The sequence below is a fragment of the Capra hircus genome, chromosome 9 (assembly GCF_001704415.2).
Source record: "Capra hircus breed San Clemente chromosome 9, ASM170441v1, whole genome shotgun sequence".
NCBI lineage: Eukaryota > Metazoa > Chordata > Mammalia > Artiodactyla > Bovidae > Capra > Capra hircus.
The window spans coordinates 77,134,622-77,149,036 of NC_030816.1; the positions used below are offsets into that span (position 1 = coordinate 77,134,622).

A 14,415-nucleotide genomic window follows, 5' to 3' on the forward strand; every position below is an offset into this window, starting at 1 on the left:
TAGTACAAAGTGATTTCATCTATAGAAAATTCTAGAAAAGGCAAAGTAATCTACAGTGATAGATCAGTGATTGCCTGGGGACTAACAGGAGGGATTACAAATGGGCAGGAAAAAATGGTAATATTCATTACCTTCATCTGGCAAGTGATGGCTTCATGCATGTGTATGTCAAATTACATACTTTAATGCTTTTGTTTGTTGATTTTACAAAGCTCCTTTAAGAAAATCATTGTAAATTTCATTGGAGATTTTATTCCATTAGAAAGACACACCCATTTAAGACAATCCATTTAAGATAAATCCTCTATCTTGGTTTTCTGCTGAGATCAAGGGCAAAGCCCTTAAGCCTCTGAGAAGCCCATTGATTGAGATGAATCAAGGTAATCTGAATCAAAAACACTGGTCATAGCAACCACCCTCCTCCTCCAACACAAGAGACAAACTAAACATGGACATCACCAGATGGTCAATATCAAATTACATTCTTTGCAGCAGATGGAGCTCTATACACTCTGCAAAAATAATAGCTGGAGCTGACTGTGGCTCAGATCATGAGTTTCTTATTGCAAAATTCATACTTCAATTAGGGAAAATCACTAGACCTGCCTCCTGTGAAACCTGTATGCAGGTCAAGAACAATTAGAACATGGAATTAGACATGGAACAATGGACTGGTTCCAAATTGGTAAGGGATGTCAAGGCTGCCTATTGTTATCCTGCTTATTTAACTTCTCTGCAGAGTACATCATAAGAAATGCCAGGCTGGATGAAGCACAAGCTGGAATCAAGATTTCAGGGAGAAATATCAATGACCTCAGATGTACAGATGACACCATTCTTATGGCAGAAAAAAAAAAACCAAAAACTAAAGAGCCTCTTGAAAGTGAAAGAGAGTGAAAAAGTAATGAGTGAAATAATACACCAGCATTTCCCAAAGTGTGTTTTATGATCGTGCTTTGATCCATCTTGAAATGCTTATTTCAAGATCCAACTCCACTACTAAGATACTGGGTGGCAAGAAAATTGAAATTAGAATATGTAATTCTACAAGTTTGAGTAAAGTCCAGGAGACAGTAGAGGGCAAAGGATCCTTGCGTGCTGCAGTTCATGGGGCTGCAGAGTTGGACAGGACTTAGTGACTGATTAGATCATCTTCCCTGGTGGCTCAGAGAGTAAAGCATCTGCCTACAGTGCGGGACACCTGGGTTCAGCCCCTGAGATGGGAAGATCCCCTGGAGAAAGAAATGGAAAACCACTCCAGAACTCTTGCCTGGAAAATCCCACGGACAGAGAAGCCTGGTAGGCTACAGTCCATGAGGTCACAAAGAGTCGGCCACAACTGAGCAACTTCACTTTCACTTTGGTGACCGAACAACAATCCCACAAGGTTCCCAATAAGGAGACAAAGACCCACTCAATGCCTTTCCACACGTCGGTCTCCTACAGCTTCTTCAGCTGTTTCCAAGATTTAAACGTTTACCTACATAAAAGACTCATATTATTTATCAAGCTTGTAACAATTTTATTCATAATAGGAAAAAAATTACATATATATACAAAAGGCATTTATTTTCTTACTCTGACATAAAAAACACAGAAATATTTACATATGTACAAAATATTAAAACATACAAACTTTACAAATAAGGAAAACAAGCAAAACTTCACAAAGGATACTTTTTTGGGAAACACACTCTAAAAAAGAGGTAAAACAAAGGTGACAAAACATTTACATGGAGACACCAGAAGCTGATATTTCAATAGATATTATTAATTTGGTAAAGCAAATAAAACCACCTGTTAATAGATGGTAAAGAAGATTTACTTTTAAGACTGTCTAGGTAAAATGACATGGTCTTCCTTTACCATAAAATGGAATGAATTTTTTATTTTACCTCTGAATCACAATCCTCATAATTTCCCTTTTTTTCTTAAAATATTTATATTTTCTGATTTACATTGAGAATTTTAAATTTTTTCACTATTAAATTGTAAAATATTTTAAGAAGTTGTGTACCCTCTTTTTTCACTGAGGGGAAAAATCCCATGTATTACACTGATTTCAACATAAAATTGAACATCACAATACATTTTTTATTTTTTTTAAATTAAAACCTAACACTTTTCTAACTAGCCTTCATGATCAATCTCAATTGATGTAATAAGCAATCATAATCGTCGTAAATTCTTCTTGCTTTTCTTAGTACCAGGCAAAGGACCCATTTTATAACTGGCTTTTAGGGGCTTGCCATTTGAACAGTCTTCAGTGGTATGATAAGTACACAAACACTTTGTACAATAATCAAATCCACAGCTTTCTCGTTTACAGGTTGCCCGTTGTAAATAGCAATCATATTTTGCAGGTGAATTACAGCGAATACAGGCTTTAAGGCTTTCATTCTTTTTCAAAGTTTTGGCGACCTAGAAAGAAGAAAATCCATACATATATTTTACTAAGAACTGAATGTAAATTAGCTAGTCAAAACGAGGGCACTTCCCCAATACATGTATAAAGCACCAACACAACTCCTGCCTTTCAGGACTGCTCAATGGGGGAACAGACTGTCAACTGACCCAGTGGTTGCTGCTTAATGCTACAAATATGCTCTTATTCATAAATGCTACTCCCACAACAGGGCCACCTTTTCTGTGAAATCAGGAGTTGGTTGCTCTTTTACCTCTAGCTCTAGTTTTTCTTAAAAAAAAACCTTTCACATTATATGGCATTTACCTTTATGGAGCTATGAAGGTTACCATGTTTCCCTGTCTATGTAGTACCTGATAAAATTGACTTTTTGCTTAGCTCTCTTCCTCAGTTATCAAAGGCAATAATTGTGAAATGCAGTATTTAAATTTTAGAAGAAACTTCAAGGTTTCTCCTTATTTTCTTCAGTGTTTCTAAATTAGAGCTCAACACCACTGAACTGTCATAAACAATGCCAAATAGTATCTATTATTTTTGGCATAGAAAGACATCTCTGTGTACTTTCCTAATTTGATTACTTGAGTATAAACAGTTTTCTTACTCTAAATCCTTTTAACAATAAATACCTCATGTTTCCAATTTATTGATAAACAAAAAATTACCTCAGAGAATTCACTGTGTCGACTGTAAGTAGAACCTTTCTGATCACCTGGATCAGGTAACTTAGTTCGAGCATCTTTTTTGGGGAGAGTCTGGGTTGCTGATTTTTGCACAGATGCTAAAGGGGTTCTGAATAAAACATACTCTCTGGTCGAAGCGTGTGGTGAAAACTTAATGTTTTTTTCCTAATTAAAAAAAAAGTTTGAATAGGATTAAAAAATATCCTTCTATATTCTCAATAATCAATTTTTATTATGTTTGTACATGTAAAAAAGGGCAAATGAGAATATAAAGGATTTATTCCTGTATTCAATTTACCTGCATGTGCTTAAGCACAGCCACCCACAACTATTCAAACATTTAAAGCCTAACAACTAAGTTACTGAGAGAAACTATGAATCAGAAACGGTGAGAAAGCAACTTTACATGCTTCAGTTCAGTTCAGTTGCTCAGTCCTGTCTGACTCTCTGCGACCCCAAGAATCGTAGCACACCAGGCCTACATGCTTAGTACCCAGCATTTAATACATGATTTATAAAGCACTACGGAGAAGACAATGGCACCCCACTCCAGTACTCTTGCCTGAAAAATCCCATGGGGAGAGGAGCCTGCTAGGCTGCAGTCCATGGGGTTGCGAAGAGTCGGGCATGACTGAGCGACTTCACTTTCACGCACTCGAGAAGGAAATGGCAACCCACTCCAGTGTTCTTGCCTGGAGAATCCCAGGGACGGGGGAGCCTGGAGGGCTGCCGTCTATGGGGTCGCACAGAGTCGGGCACGACTGAAGTGATTTGGCAGCAGCCGCAGCACCACCAGAACAAAGGTCATTCTTCCCACCCACCAGTAGATGGCAATAGTCACGTTCACAAGTCACATCAGTGCTATGAAGGGATTCAAAACAATCTATTGAGGTAGAAAATTTTTCATTAACACCAGCTTATGGATAAAGAAACTGAACCTGGAGAATTTAAGCAACACTTGATCTTAGTCTGCCAGCTGCTAAGTCTGAAATTTTAATCGTGTGTTGATCTTTATTCTCAGAAACATCTCCAAAGTTACTAAGTATTTTGCAAAGTGAATGAATTCCCTTCCTATACTAAAAATCTTCTATATGTAGATAATTTTACTACTTTGTAACAGATAAAATCCCAGCCCTTTTATCTTTGAATTTTCTTTTAATGAGTTATGAATGTAAAGGATTTCCAGATCATCTGTTATCTTTACTATTTCCCTCTCCCATTTCAAAGGTAAAGAGCACTAGCTGTTTATATCTTAAAATTAAAACAACTGCAAAGACTTACAGTAATTCTTTGTATTGCTTTATTGTACAATTGCAATGCCACCTTGTCATCTTCCAGAATCTTCTTCCAAGTTGTGCTCACTTTAGACACACTGGAAAAGTAAATGATTATAAAGGGAACAATTAAGCACCATGAAGGCTAAGATGAATATATTACAGAAACATAACCAGTACAAAAAAAAATTTCTATTAGCAGTGCTTCACAAACCTGACTATACTTAGAAATGCCTGCGGCGTGCACTTAAGATTTAAGGATGGCCCATGCCTAGTCACTTGGGTTTAATTGGTCTAAAATGGGGGCCAGGGCTCGAGTCCCCCCACACACACCCCACCTTTTAAAAAGTTCACCATCAAGTAATTCTACGTAGATCTAGGCTTAGGAACCCCAACACTTCATTTTTTCACAATATCCACAAATATCAAATCGGAAACCCCATTGTGTATATGGCTATTTATTAACATTAGACAAATTTTAAACATTCAACACATTGCTACTAGTAGAAATCAATTTTAAAAAGCCATTTTGTTAACAAAAATGTTGTGATGTTGACTATCCCTCAAGAAGCTAGCCAATAATAAAAATCAATACTTGTGCCTGTTTTGGTTCAGTTATATTTCATGGACCAGTGTAAAGTAGCAAACACTACCTCTAAAATTTTTTCAAAAAACCAAAAATGAACCAAGTTGGAGGCAATCTAATCCAATACTCTGGATAATCAGTTAAATCCTCAATTGTTGTTTAGTTGCTAAGCTGTGTCAACTCTTGTGATCCCATGGACTACAACCTGCCAGGTTCCTCCATCCATGGGATTTCCCAGTCAAAAATACTGGAGTGGGATGCGAGGAGGGTTCAGGATGGGGGACACATGTATACCCATGGCTGATTCATGTCAATGTATGGCAAAAACCACTACAATACTGTAATCAGCCTCCAATTAAAATAAATAAATTAAAAAAAAAAAGAATACTGGAGTGGGTTGCCATTTCCTTCTCCAAATCTTCCCGACCCAGGGACTAAACCCAAGTCTTCTGCATTGGCAGGTGGATTCTTTACCATTGAGCCACTAGGGAAGCCCTAATTCTCTGTTATCTCATCCTAAAAGGTTTTCTCTGGTTGGATAGGGAAGAAAGGGCAGTCAGTAAAAGTTTTCTAAGAAGGTCATAATCAGACCCATTTGTATGTTTCTGCATTTTTATCACCTTTAAACTTGAAAATGGTCTAAAAAGAACAGAAATAATTACTTCATACTTTCTTGTGTCACAAAAATCAAATTCCCATTGGACCTGTACAGCAGACCCCTAGGCTGTTGTTTTTATAGTTATGACCAGAAGACGTAGCTTAGATATGAACAACTTCAGAACCAAAAGAAACAAAGATCCCAACCTAACAGAAATAGCTTTCACTAGCATAATATGAAATTTGAAGTAACTGGATTAAAAGCATACTTTCATCACCTCAATTAAAACTACAGTGCAATTGCATGAGCTGGTAGTGCTGAGCTATCTAACAAAAATGTTCATGGATGATACTAATACATACACTCAGAGCAACAATACTTACTTGATTAAGTCCATCTCACTGAGTTGTGTTAAAATATTTGCTAAGAGATGTTTGAGTCCTCTTCGAAAGAGTTCACTGAGAATATCTAGACATTCAAGGCCCATTTTCCTACCAATTATATTTTGTAGTCTAAAATTTCCACTGGATATAAATTCCTTCAGCTTCTCCCAATCTATTTTAGGATTTCGTTTACAATTTTTTTTTAACGTGGAACAAACCACTTTTTCAAAATGAAGAGCTGGCAGCAAGTTTTTGTTGGGATATTGGTCTGGGCTTTGTGTCCGTAGCAGGCAGCATTGTGGACTGTCACTGAAACTTTCCACCAGGGCAAGGCTACTGTCTTCATGTTCACTGAGGCCACTTTGTTGGGAAAATGAAGAGTAGCCACTGTCTTCATAACATCTGCTGGTCTCTAGTTCTTGTATGTCATTGGAACTATCAAGTGTTTGTTGTATGCGTTGATTTTCCTTGTTATGCAACGGCTTGCTTTCAGTTTCAAGTTCTACAATCCTGGGGCTCACAGCTGGGGACCCAACATCAGATAACCTTTCATAGTCTTTAACACAGTCTTTAGAAGAGCCCTCCAAATATGCAGTAGTGCAGGAACCTTGTCTTCTACAGTCATCAGGCTTGACTGGTTTAATTCCAGAATAAACATGGTTATAGTTAAAATCACACTTCATTGTGACAGAGAGAGTGGAACTTGCTTCTTTACAACCTACAAAAAGAACATAACATTATGCCCCATGGCAAAAATTTCCATATATCACTACTTCTTTAACTTTGGGATACAGATTTAATCACTTTGCATTCTTCAGAACCGTGTACTTTCCACGAAATTAGCTATGATATTATCCAAGTATAATGTGAGAAAGTATTACTAAAACCTAATAAGTACATATATCTTATTCTTGAGGGAGTACTTCACTACAGTCTGCTTTTAAATCTGGTGTAACTATACCATCTGGCTTTTAGAGTCATATCTGAGTAGAAAATAGTGACAAAAGGGACTATTTAACAAATAGTCTGTGTGTATAGAATAAGGAAATATGATGCATCAAGAGTGGGGCCTGAGGTAAGAGACATACTTAGAGAAATCAAAAACTTCTAGGAATATGGTTGGTTAAGATAACAGAAGACAGCATGTATAAGGGTCAAAACAGTTTTGATAAAAGTTGCAAAAAACTTATATATTTAAATGTTAGTAATTATTATAACTGACTCATTGGAAAAGACCCTGATGCTGGGAAAGATTGAAAGTAAAAGGAGAAGGGGGCGGCAGAGGACGAGATGGTTACATAGCATCACCAACTCAATGGATAAGAATTGGAGCAAACTCTGGGAATACCTAAGAACAGGGGAGCCTGGTGTGCTACAATCCATGGGGTCGCAAAGAGCTGGACACAATTTAGCGACTAAACAACAATTGTAAGTCTTATATAATAATCACAAAATCTATAAGAAGTTTAGGCAAAGGACTAAAGAGCCAATAAATTTAATCATTTGTAAATTAACCACTGGGGGTTTCCCAGGGGTACCATGGTAGTGTTTAGAATCCGCCTAAGTGACTAAGCACACACGCACAAATTAACCACACTAGTGACTTCTGGAGCAGGATAATTTTGCTGGGGGTTGTCCTGTCTGTTGCAGGATGTTTAGCAACTTTTAGCTATCTGATGCCATTAGCAGCCGCTATTCCTCCAGCAGGACAACAAAAAATGTCTCCAGCAACCATTTATTGCCAAATGTTGGGAGTAGGGGGAAGTTGTGTGTGTGTGTGTTAGTCACTCAGTTGTATCCGACTCTTTGCGACCCCATGGACTGTAGCCCACCAGGCTCCTTTGTCCATGGGATTCTCCAGGCAAGAATACTGGAGTGGGGGAAGCTAGCAGGGGCAAAATCTCTCCCATTCTCAGTTAAGAACTGCTGTTTTAAAAGATGATTAGGATTTCTGGCAGGCAGTAGTGGCTGGGAAGGAATATGTAGGTGGGTTTAAGAAAACTGCTTAGCATTTTTTAAGGCAGCGTATATGGATTGTATGCGCTTCTAATGTACTTCCCCATCTACTATACTATACCTCCTGCAAACCAATCACAGGTAGATAACAATTTACCCTATAAGTAAATATACCTAAGTACAGTCAGTATGTTTAGTCTGTACTAAACATTGGTAATCTGTTCATAAGGAATTTACTATTTTTACTTAGAACAGAACCACTAAGCACTAAAGGACACCTTGTAGATAGAAACTTTCTTCTAACTAAGTTTAAATTAAAAGTTTAGGGACATAAATATTCCCCCAGTTAACCCTAACTCTAGAACAAATTATTCTGAGTTGTTCTCTTGTACTCAGAAAAGAGTAAAAAATTCTAGATTTTTATTTTTGCCTCAAGTAGGGAATTAAGTATGATTTAGCTAAGACCACACATGTTATCTGAAGATAAAGAAGCCACCAACAAAGACACGTTTTATTTTGTTTAGTTCCCTTCTGACCCTATGGACTCCTCTGTCCATGGAATTCTCCAGGCAAGAATACTGGAGTGGGTTGCCATGCCCTTCTCCTGGGGATCTTCTCTGACCCAGGGATAGAACCCCGTCTTTTGTGTCTCCTGCAATGGCAGGTGGGCTCTTTACCACTAGCACCACCTGGGAAATCCTAAAGGGAAGAGGCCTGAAACTATATTTCAGAAACTCAAGGCATTCTTCCTCTGCTGCCTTTTCAACTCAGTTCCTAGAAGACTATCCTAAAGAACCCCTTTCATTCAACATTGTTCTCAGAGTATGGACAGTTCCTTAAGTTCAGAGCTAATAATGATTCAGCTACTTTATAATTGTTTAGCAGTCAACAATTTCCAACATTTCCAAACATGTGCTCCAAACTCTGAGGTAGAATGTGAAGTGAAAGACGCTCAGCCAACGCTCAGTCATGTCGGACTTTTTGTGACCTCATGGACTTCTCCAGGCCAGAATGTTGGAGTGGTAGCCTTTCCCTTCTCCAGGTGATCTCCCCAAACCAGGGATCAAACACAGGTCTCCCGCATTGCAGGTGGATTCTTTACCAGCTGAGTCACAAGGATCATTAAAAAAGTATATATATAAATTTCACAGTTCAGAGACCTCTTGAATCAGAAAGATGAGGGTTAAGAGTCAATCCTAAAGGAAATCAACCTTGAATATTCATTACAAGGACTGAAGCTGAAGCTCCAATACTTTGGCCACCTGATGTGAACAGCAGACTCAAAAGACCCCGATGCTGTGAAAGATTGAAGGCAAAAGGGGATGACGGAGGATGAGATGGTTGAATGGCATCAATGATTCAGTGGACATGAATTTGAGCAAACTTTGGAGACAGTGAAGGACAGGGAAGCCTGGCATGCTGCAGTCCATGGGGTTGCAAAGAGCTGGACACAACTGAGCGATGAGCAACAGAGTCTAGCTCTGCCACTTCATTTACCCAATGCCTACTTAGTGACAGAGTCTTGAGAAGGAAAGAAACTAGCCATAGATCTTTTGAAGGTGAAATCCTGATATCTTGAAAGCCTTGTGAAAATCCAGACAGAGGTGGACCCTGAAAGGAAAAGTGTTGAACTTTCAAGGAAGAGGAAGGCCTGCAGGGCTGTGACTTGGTAACCGATAGGGGGATAAGGATTGAAAATTAATGTTGAAGAAGTATAGAATGCTATAGGATTTTTAGAGTAGATTGGCTTTTATTCATCGTGTAATAAAGAGCCTCTGAGGAGTTCTAAGTGAGACATCTGGTTAACACTAGGATTTCCCTGTAGCTCAAACGGTAAAGAATCTGTCTGCAATGCAGGAGATCAGGGTTCGATTCCTGAGTCGAGAAGATCCTCTGGAGAAGGGAATGGCAATCCACTTCAGTATTCTTGCCTGGAGAATCCCATGGTCCCATGGACAAAGGAGCCTGGCAGGATACAGTCTGTGAGGCTGCAAAAAGTCGAACATGGCTGTGCAACTAACACACAAATAAATAAACAAATGATTGCCAGCTGTGGAAAATATTGGATTATATTAACAGGAAGGTATACGGTTGGCCAAGAAGTTCGTTGGGTTTTTTCAAAAGACACTGTGGAAAAACTTGAAAACTTCTCCTGTGAGAAAATTTGAACAAACTTCTTGGCTAATCCAATACAAGTGAAAGCAGGGAGGCTAGGTGGAAATGCTTATCACAGGAGTCTGGAGAGTTGGGTACCCAAGACTAGGATGACCGCAGGGCAAATAAGGATAACTGAATAGATCTGAGATCTTTTCACAAAGGGTAAAGTCAACAGAGGTTGGTGATAAACTGTATTAGATGTGAATACCCTGGGTTTAAATCATGAGCATCTCAGGTGAAAAAAAAGGGAGCAAGTTAATCCTTAAAGCTTTGTTTCCTCATGTATAAAATGCAGGTAAGAAAACCAAACTGGACTAAATGCATGGCAGAGTTTCCATCACATATAGTTTAATAAACAGAATCTATTTTCACTGTTATTTTTGTAAGCCAAACCCTTCATATTCTTTATATTTAAATCACGAACATGTTCAAAGTGGCAAAATACATTCTACACAGACATGCATTTCAGATTATATTTTTCCCTAGGAATCAAATCCAACTGCAAATGAAAGTCCTTGCTCAGCCTTTTGCCATTTTGTGATCTAGAACACTGAATTGGTCTTTCAATTTCTTTAAAATGGAGATACTATAACCATAATATCTACCTCATGGAGTTGATAAAGATTCACCACTGCATTTTTAAAACCTCTTATTTACCAACTCAATAGTCCAATCATGAAAAAGTGGTATTAGGTAGTTAACTGTACAAAGTTAACTTCTATTTAGCTTCCCAATGTAGATTTAACATTTCATAGTAAAATATAAAAGTTAAAAAGCCTATAGTGCTTAAAGTTAAAAAATCTTTACAGCTATCCCAATGCTAAATAATTAAGCCCTACAACCTCCAGTACCTACAAGATAACCAGCATGTGCCCAATATCAATGAGGCATGGCTATTCCTTTAAAAGAGCCTCAAACCTGCTGTCATAAACTGCAAAAATCAGTCATAATCCCCAAGAGAATATTTTAGAAAAGCCTATTTCAGAAATATTTGAATGCAACAGATTTTTAAATTTCATTTTCTCAAATTTTCAAATATAGAAAAAAATACAGGGGACAGCAAATACTCTCGTGAGGGGCAAGGTAGTAAAGACAACTGGAGTTAAGCAACCAAAAAAATCCCTTCTTAAAGCTACCAATCTCCAGAATTTCAGAGGGTTTTATGAGTCAGGGATTTCTAGACACAGACTTAACCTGTTAAAATATTTTTTGAGTCTTCTAGATTCCTTTTCTAAAGAAAGGAGCTTCTTTCAGTGATTACCAAATATACACCATCAAGTTGTTAACTTCTAAAATTTTTCACAACTTCTAAAGTAAAATGAATGCAGCTGGGTCTTTTTAAGAGACAGCAACAAAGAGGATAAAAGTAAGCGTTCATTTGGGTGCCTTCCATTCCACCCAAGAGCTGGAATAAAAGATTGGGTCTCCAGAAGCACAAGGGAAAAAAAACACCAAACTAATTCTTCACTTCTCAGATCTTCTTCCCAAATTCTTCAAAATCAGCTACATTTGGACAAATTCGGGGTTTCTGCATTAAAAATTCCTTTTTCCCTCCTTCCATTTCAGTCCAGGCCTTGAGACTGAGTCACTCACTGGGTTCAAGGGGGAAAAAAGGAGAAATTCAACGTTTTTGTTCGGACATCCCCAACAGAGCCTTGGCCTGATGAGAGGGGTCCCTTCATTTGGCGGGGATTGGGGAAGCGGAGACCCTGGAAATCCCGAGGGGTAGGAGGGGTGGCCCTCAGGGCGCGGACCGGCGGAGGCGGGAGATAACAGCGAGCACGATCTCCCGCGCCCGCCAGGAAGACTGAGGTGGCGAAAACCTGGGAGGACTGACTTCCGACCTGAGCGCGGGGCAGGAGTGGAGAAGGGGCGCTGAAGTGAGGGGTCGGGCACCCGGCTGGACTCTGAGGGCCGCTGGCTCGCGGGCCCTGTCAGCGCCGAGGCTCCGGGGTGGGGGAGGGGCGGCAGGGGGCATTTGGCGCCCGGGCCCGCGGGGTGGAGGTAGGTAGCCCTGCCCAGGGTGAGAAGGCCCCGACCCGCACCTCCCAGGGGGGCTGGCGCCCCGGCTCGCCGGCACGGCTGGACCCAGGCGCGCCAGCCATCCTGCCCCGGGACCTCTGCTTCCCCTCTCCGGCCTCCCCCCTGCCTTCTTCCTCTGGGTCCCGGGGGACCCGCTGCCCGCCCGCCGGACCAAGGACCAACAAGGGGCCGCACGATTGGACTCGGGAGGGTGTCGGATCCAGGTCGTTGCCCACCACCCCCCGCCACCAAGCCACCGTCATTCCCCCGCCGGACACCCCTTCTGAAAGGGGCGCCCCGCTCGCACACTCTCCTCTCACCCACCGTCCGAGGGGCAAGGGCGCCCGGCGGCTGTCAGGGCGCCGTAGCTGCAGCGGCAGGAACCGGAGAGCGGCCGTAGGGAGCAGCTGCAGGGCCGCCGGCTCATGCCAGGGGCAAGAGAGGGGTCGGCCTCAGGTGAGAGAGCTGCGGCCGCGGCAGGAGAGCGAGCGGCCACCTTCTCAGAGCTCTTATCTTCCAAAAGGCGCCAGCTGGTACTTTTAAAATCTTTGAATTTGGTGCCCAAATCCGCACGATCCAATGGGGCGCGCAGCTCGCAAGCGCGACCCAATGGGAGGGCGGCGGGAGGGCGTCCCCTCACTCGCGCCCAATGGGAGGCTGCCGAGGCGGAGCCGAGCCACCAGACCCAGCCTCCTCCCTCCCTCTCCAGCTCCGCTCGTCCGGAAAGATGCGGAGGCCGGGGGCGGGGCCGGGGCGGGGCCTCGGAGCGCGGGGAGGCCTCGGCTCGGCCGCACGTGGAGGGCTCCTACCACGCAGGCGCGTTCCCGCCACGCTCTCCTCTGCAGTCTGAGGGACCGGCCTCCGGCAAGTCCTAATTTCATCCTGAAGGCGGCTCCGGCTTGTGTCTGAGGAAGTCCGATGGGTGCAGAGCACGGCTGACTTCCTCCGGTCATCTCTCCAGCGGGAGTTTGATGAGCGGCGACTCCTGACTGTCCGAGAATGCAGACTTTCCGGAAGATGAGCCCTCCCCCCAGCTCGGCTTAGCCCGCCTCTCTAGGATTTAGGCGCGATCCTCTCGCCTTCTAGTTTCGCCCCTCCCCCTGCTCAGCGCTTTCGCGCAAGCGCTGGTGGTGGGCGGCCGCCTTGGAGTTGGCGGGTTGGCGCTTGCGCGCTGGGGTCCCCCGCGTTTCTCTCTGGAGGCGGGGGAGGCGGAGAGCCCTGGGCAGCGGTGGGTGGGGCTGCGTCCCTCAGGCGCGCGGAGCTGGTCCTGCCTCCTCAGTGGCGGGAGACCCCGACTGACGTGAATCTCCTTGGGCCCTTGCTGAAGGGATGAGACTGGGACCGTCTGTTCTTTTTTGTAAGCGTGTTTGTTTTTTTTTTATTTTCGATCATTGTTCCTCAGTCACCTTGCTTTAATGATGGACGTTTAAGCTTATTAAATATATATCTACTTTACTCTTCTGGTTTCCTTTCAAGCACACACTGTAATCCTATTCCAGAATCAATGAATGAATGAATCAGTTATCCTGTCCTGCTGCTGCTAAGTCGCTTCAGTCGTGTCCGACTCTGTGCGACCCCACAGACGGCAGCCCACCAGGCTCCCCTGTCCCTGGGATTCTCCAGGCAAGAACACTGGAGTGGGTTGCCATTTCCTTCTCCAATGCATGAAAGTGAAAAGTGAAAGTGAAGTCACTGTTGTGTCCGGCTCAGCGACCCCGTGGACTGCAGCCTACCAGGCTCCTCCGCCCATGGGATTTTCCAGGCAAGAGTACTGGAGTGGGCTGCCACATCCTGTCCTAGGAGTTCCAAACCCGACTCCCTGAGTCTGAAGGCCCTTGGCCATGATTTTCTAATGATGGAGGAAAGGGTGGAAGTATTCATTGCTAAGTCTTCTATAGCAAGTTGTACCGTACGTGTCATGCTGAAGTTTTAACTCTGTGCGTTTAAGTGGTGATATTGCATTCCCCAGTTTCGATTTTGGTCAGAACACAGTGAAGCCAAAGGATGTAAGCTCCCGAATGTCCGAATTCCTGTCTTTTGCAGTTTTCCCACTTTCGTCTTTCTGCAGCCTCCAGGAGAGTTAATAGTTGGCGGTGTGGTAAGCAAATGCAGAAGACAAGACGTTCGATCCCTGGATAGGGAAGATTCCGCCCCACCCCCCCGCTCCGCTCCCAGGAGGAAATGGCAACCCACTCCTGGTGGCCATGGTCCATGTTGTCGAAAAGTCAGACTTAGCATGCAACACACAAGTGCTAAGTTAAGTTGTTATCAAGTCCTTTGTGAAGCAGGGCGGGGATCAAGGTTAATCCTGCAAATGCTGAGTTGATCCTCTCT

At 42.5% G+C, this 14,415-nt stretch overlaps 1 protein-coding gene across 2 annotated transcripts; it reads right to left on the reverse strand.

Annotated features, from left to right (window-relative positions):
* FBXO5 (F-box protein 5) lies at positions 1,508 to 12,592 on the reverse strand. Of its 2 annotated transcripts, XM_018053382.1 has the most exons (5): positions 12,406 to 12,592; positions 5,947 to 6,664; positions 4,387 to 4,477; positions 3,088 to 3,270; positions 1,508 to 2,421 (listed from the first exon to the last, which is right to left on the reverse strand). In XM_018053382.1, exons 1-5 carry the CDS (start codon positions 12,506 to 12,508, stop codon positions 2,170 to 2,172), a joined length of 1,347 nt encoding a protein of 448 aa, XP_017908871.1. In that variant the 5' UTR covers positions 12,509 to 12,592; the 3' UTR covers positions 1,508 to 2,169. The 2 variants fall into 2 exon arrangements, with proteins under 2 accessions (XP_017908871.1, XP_017908872.1); XM_018053383.1 differs by lacking the exon at positions 3,088 to 3,270 and having other exon boundaries at positions 2,109 to 2,421.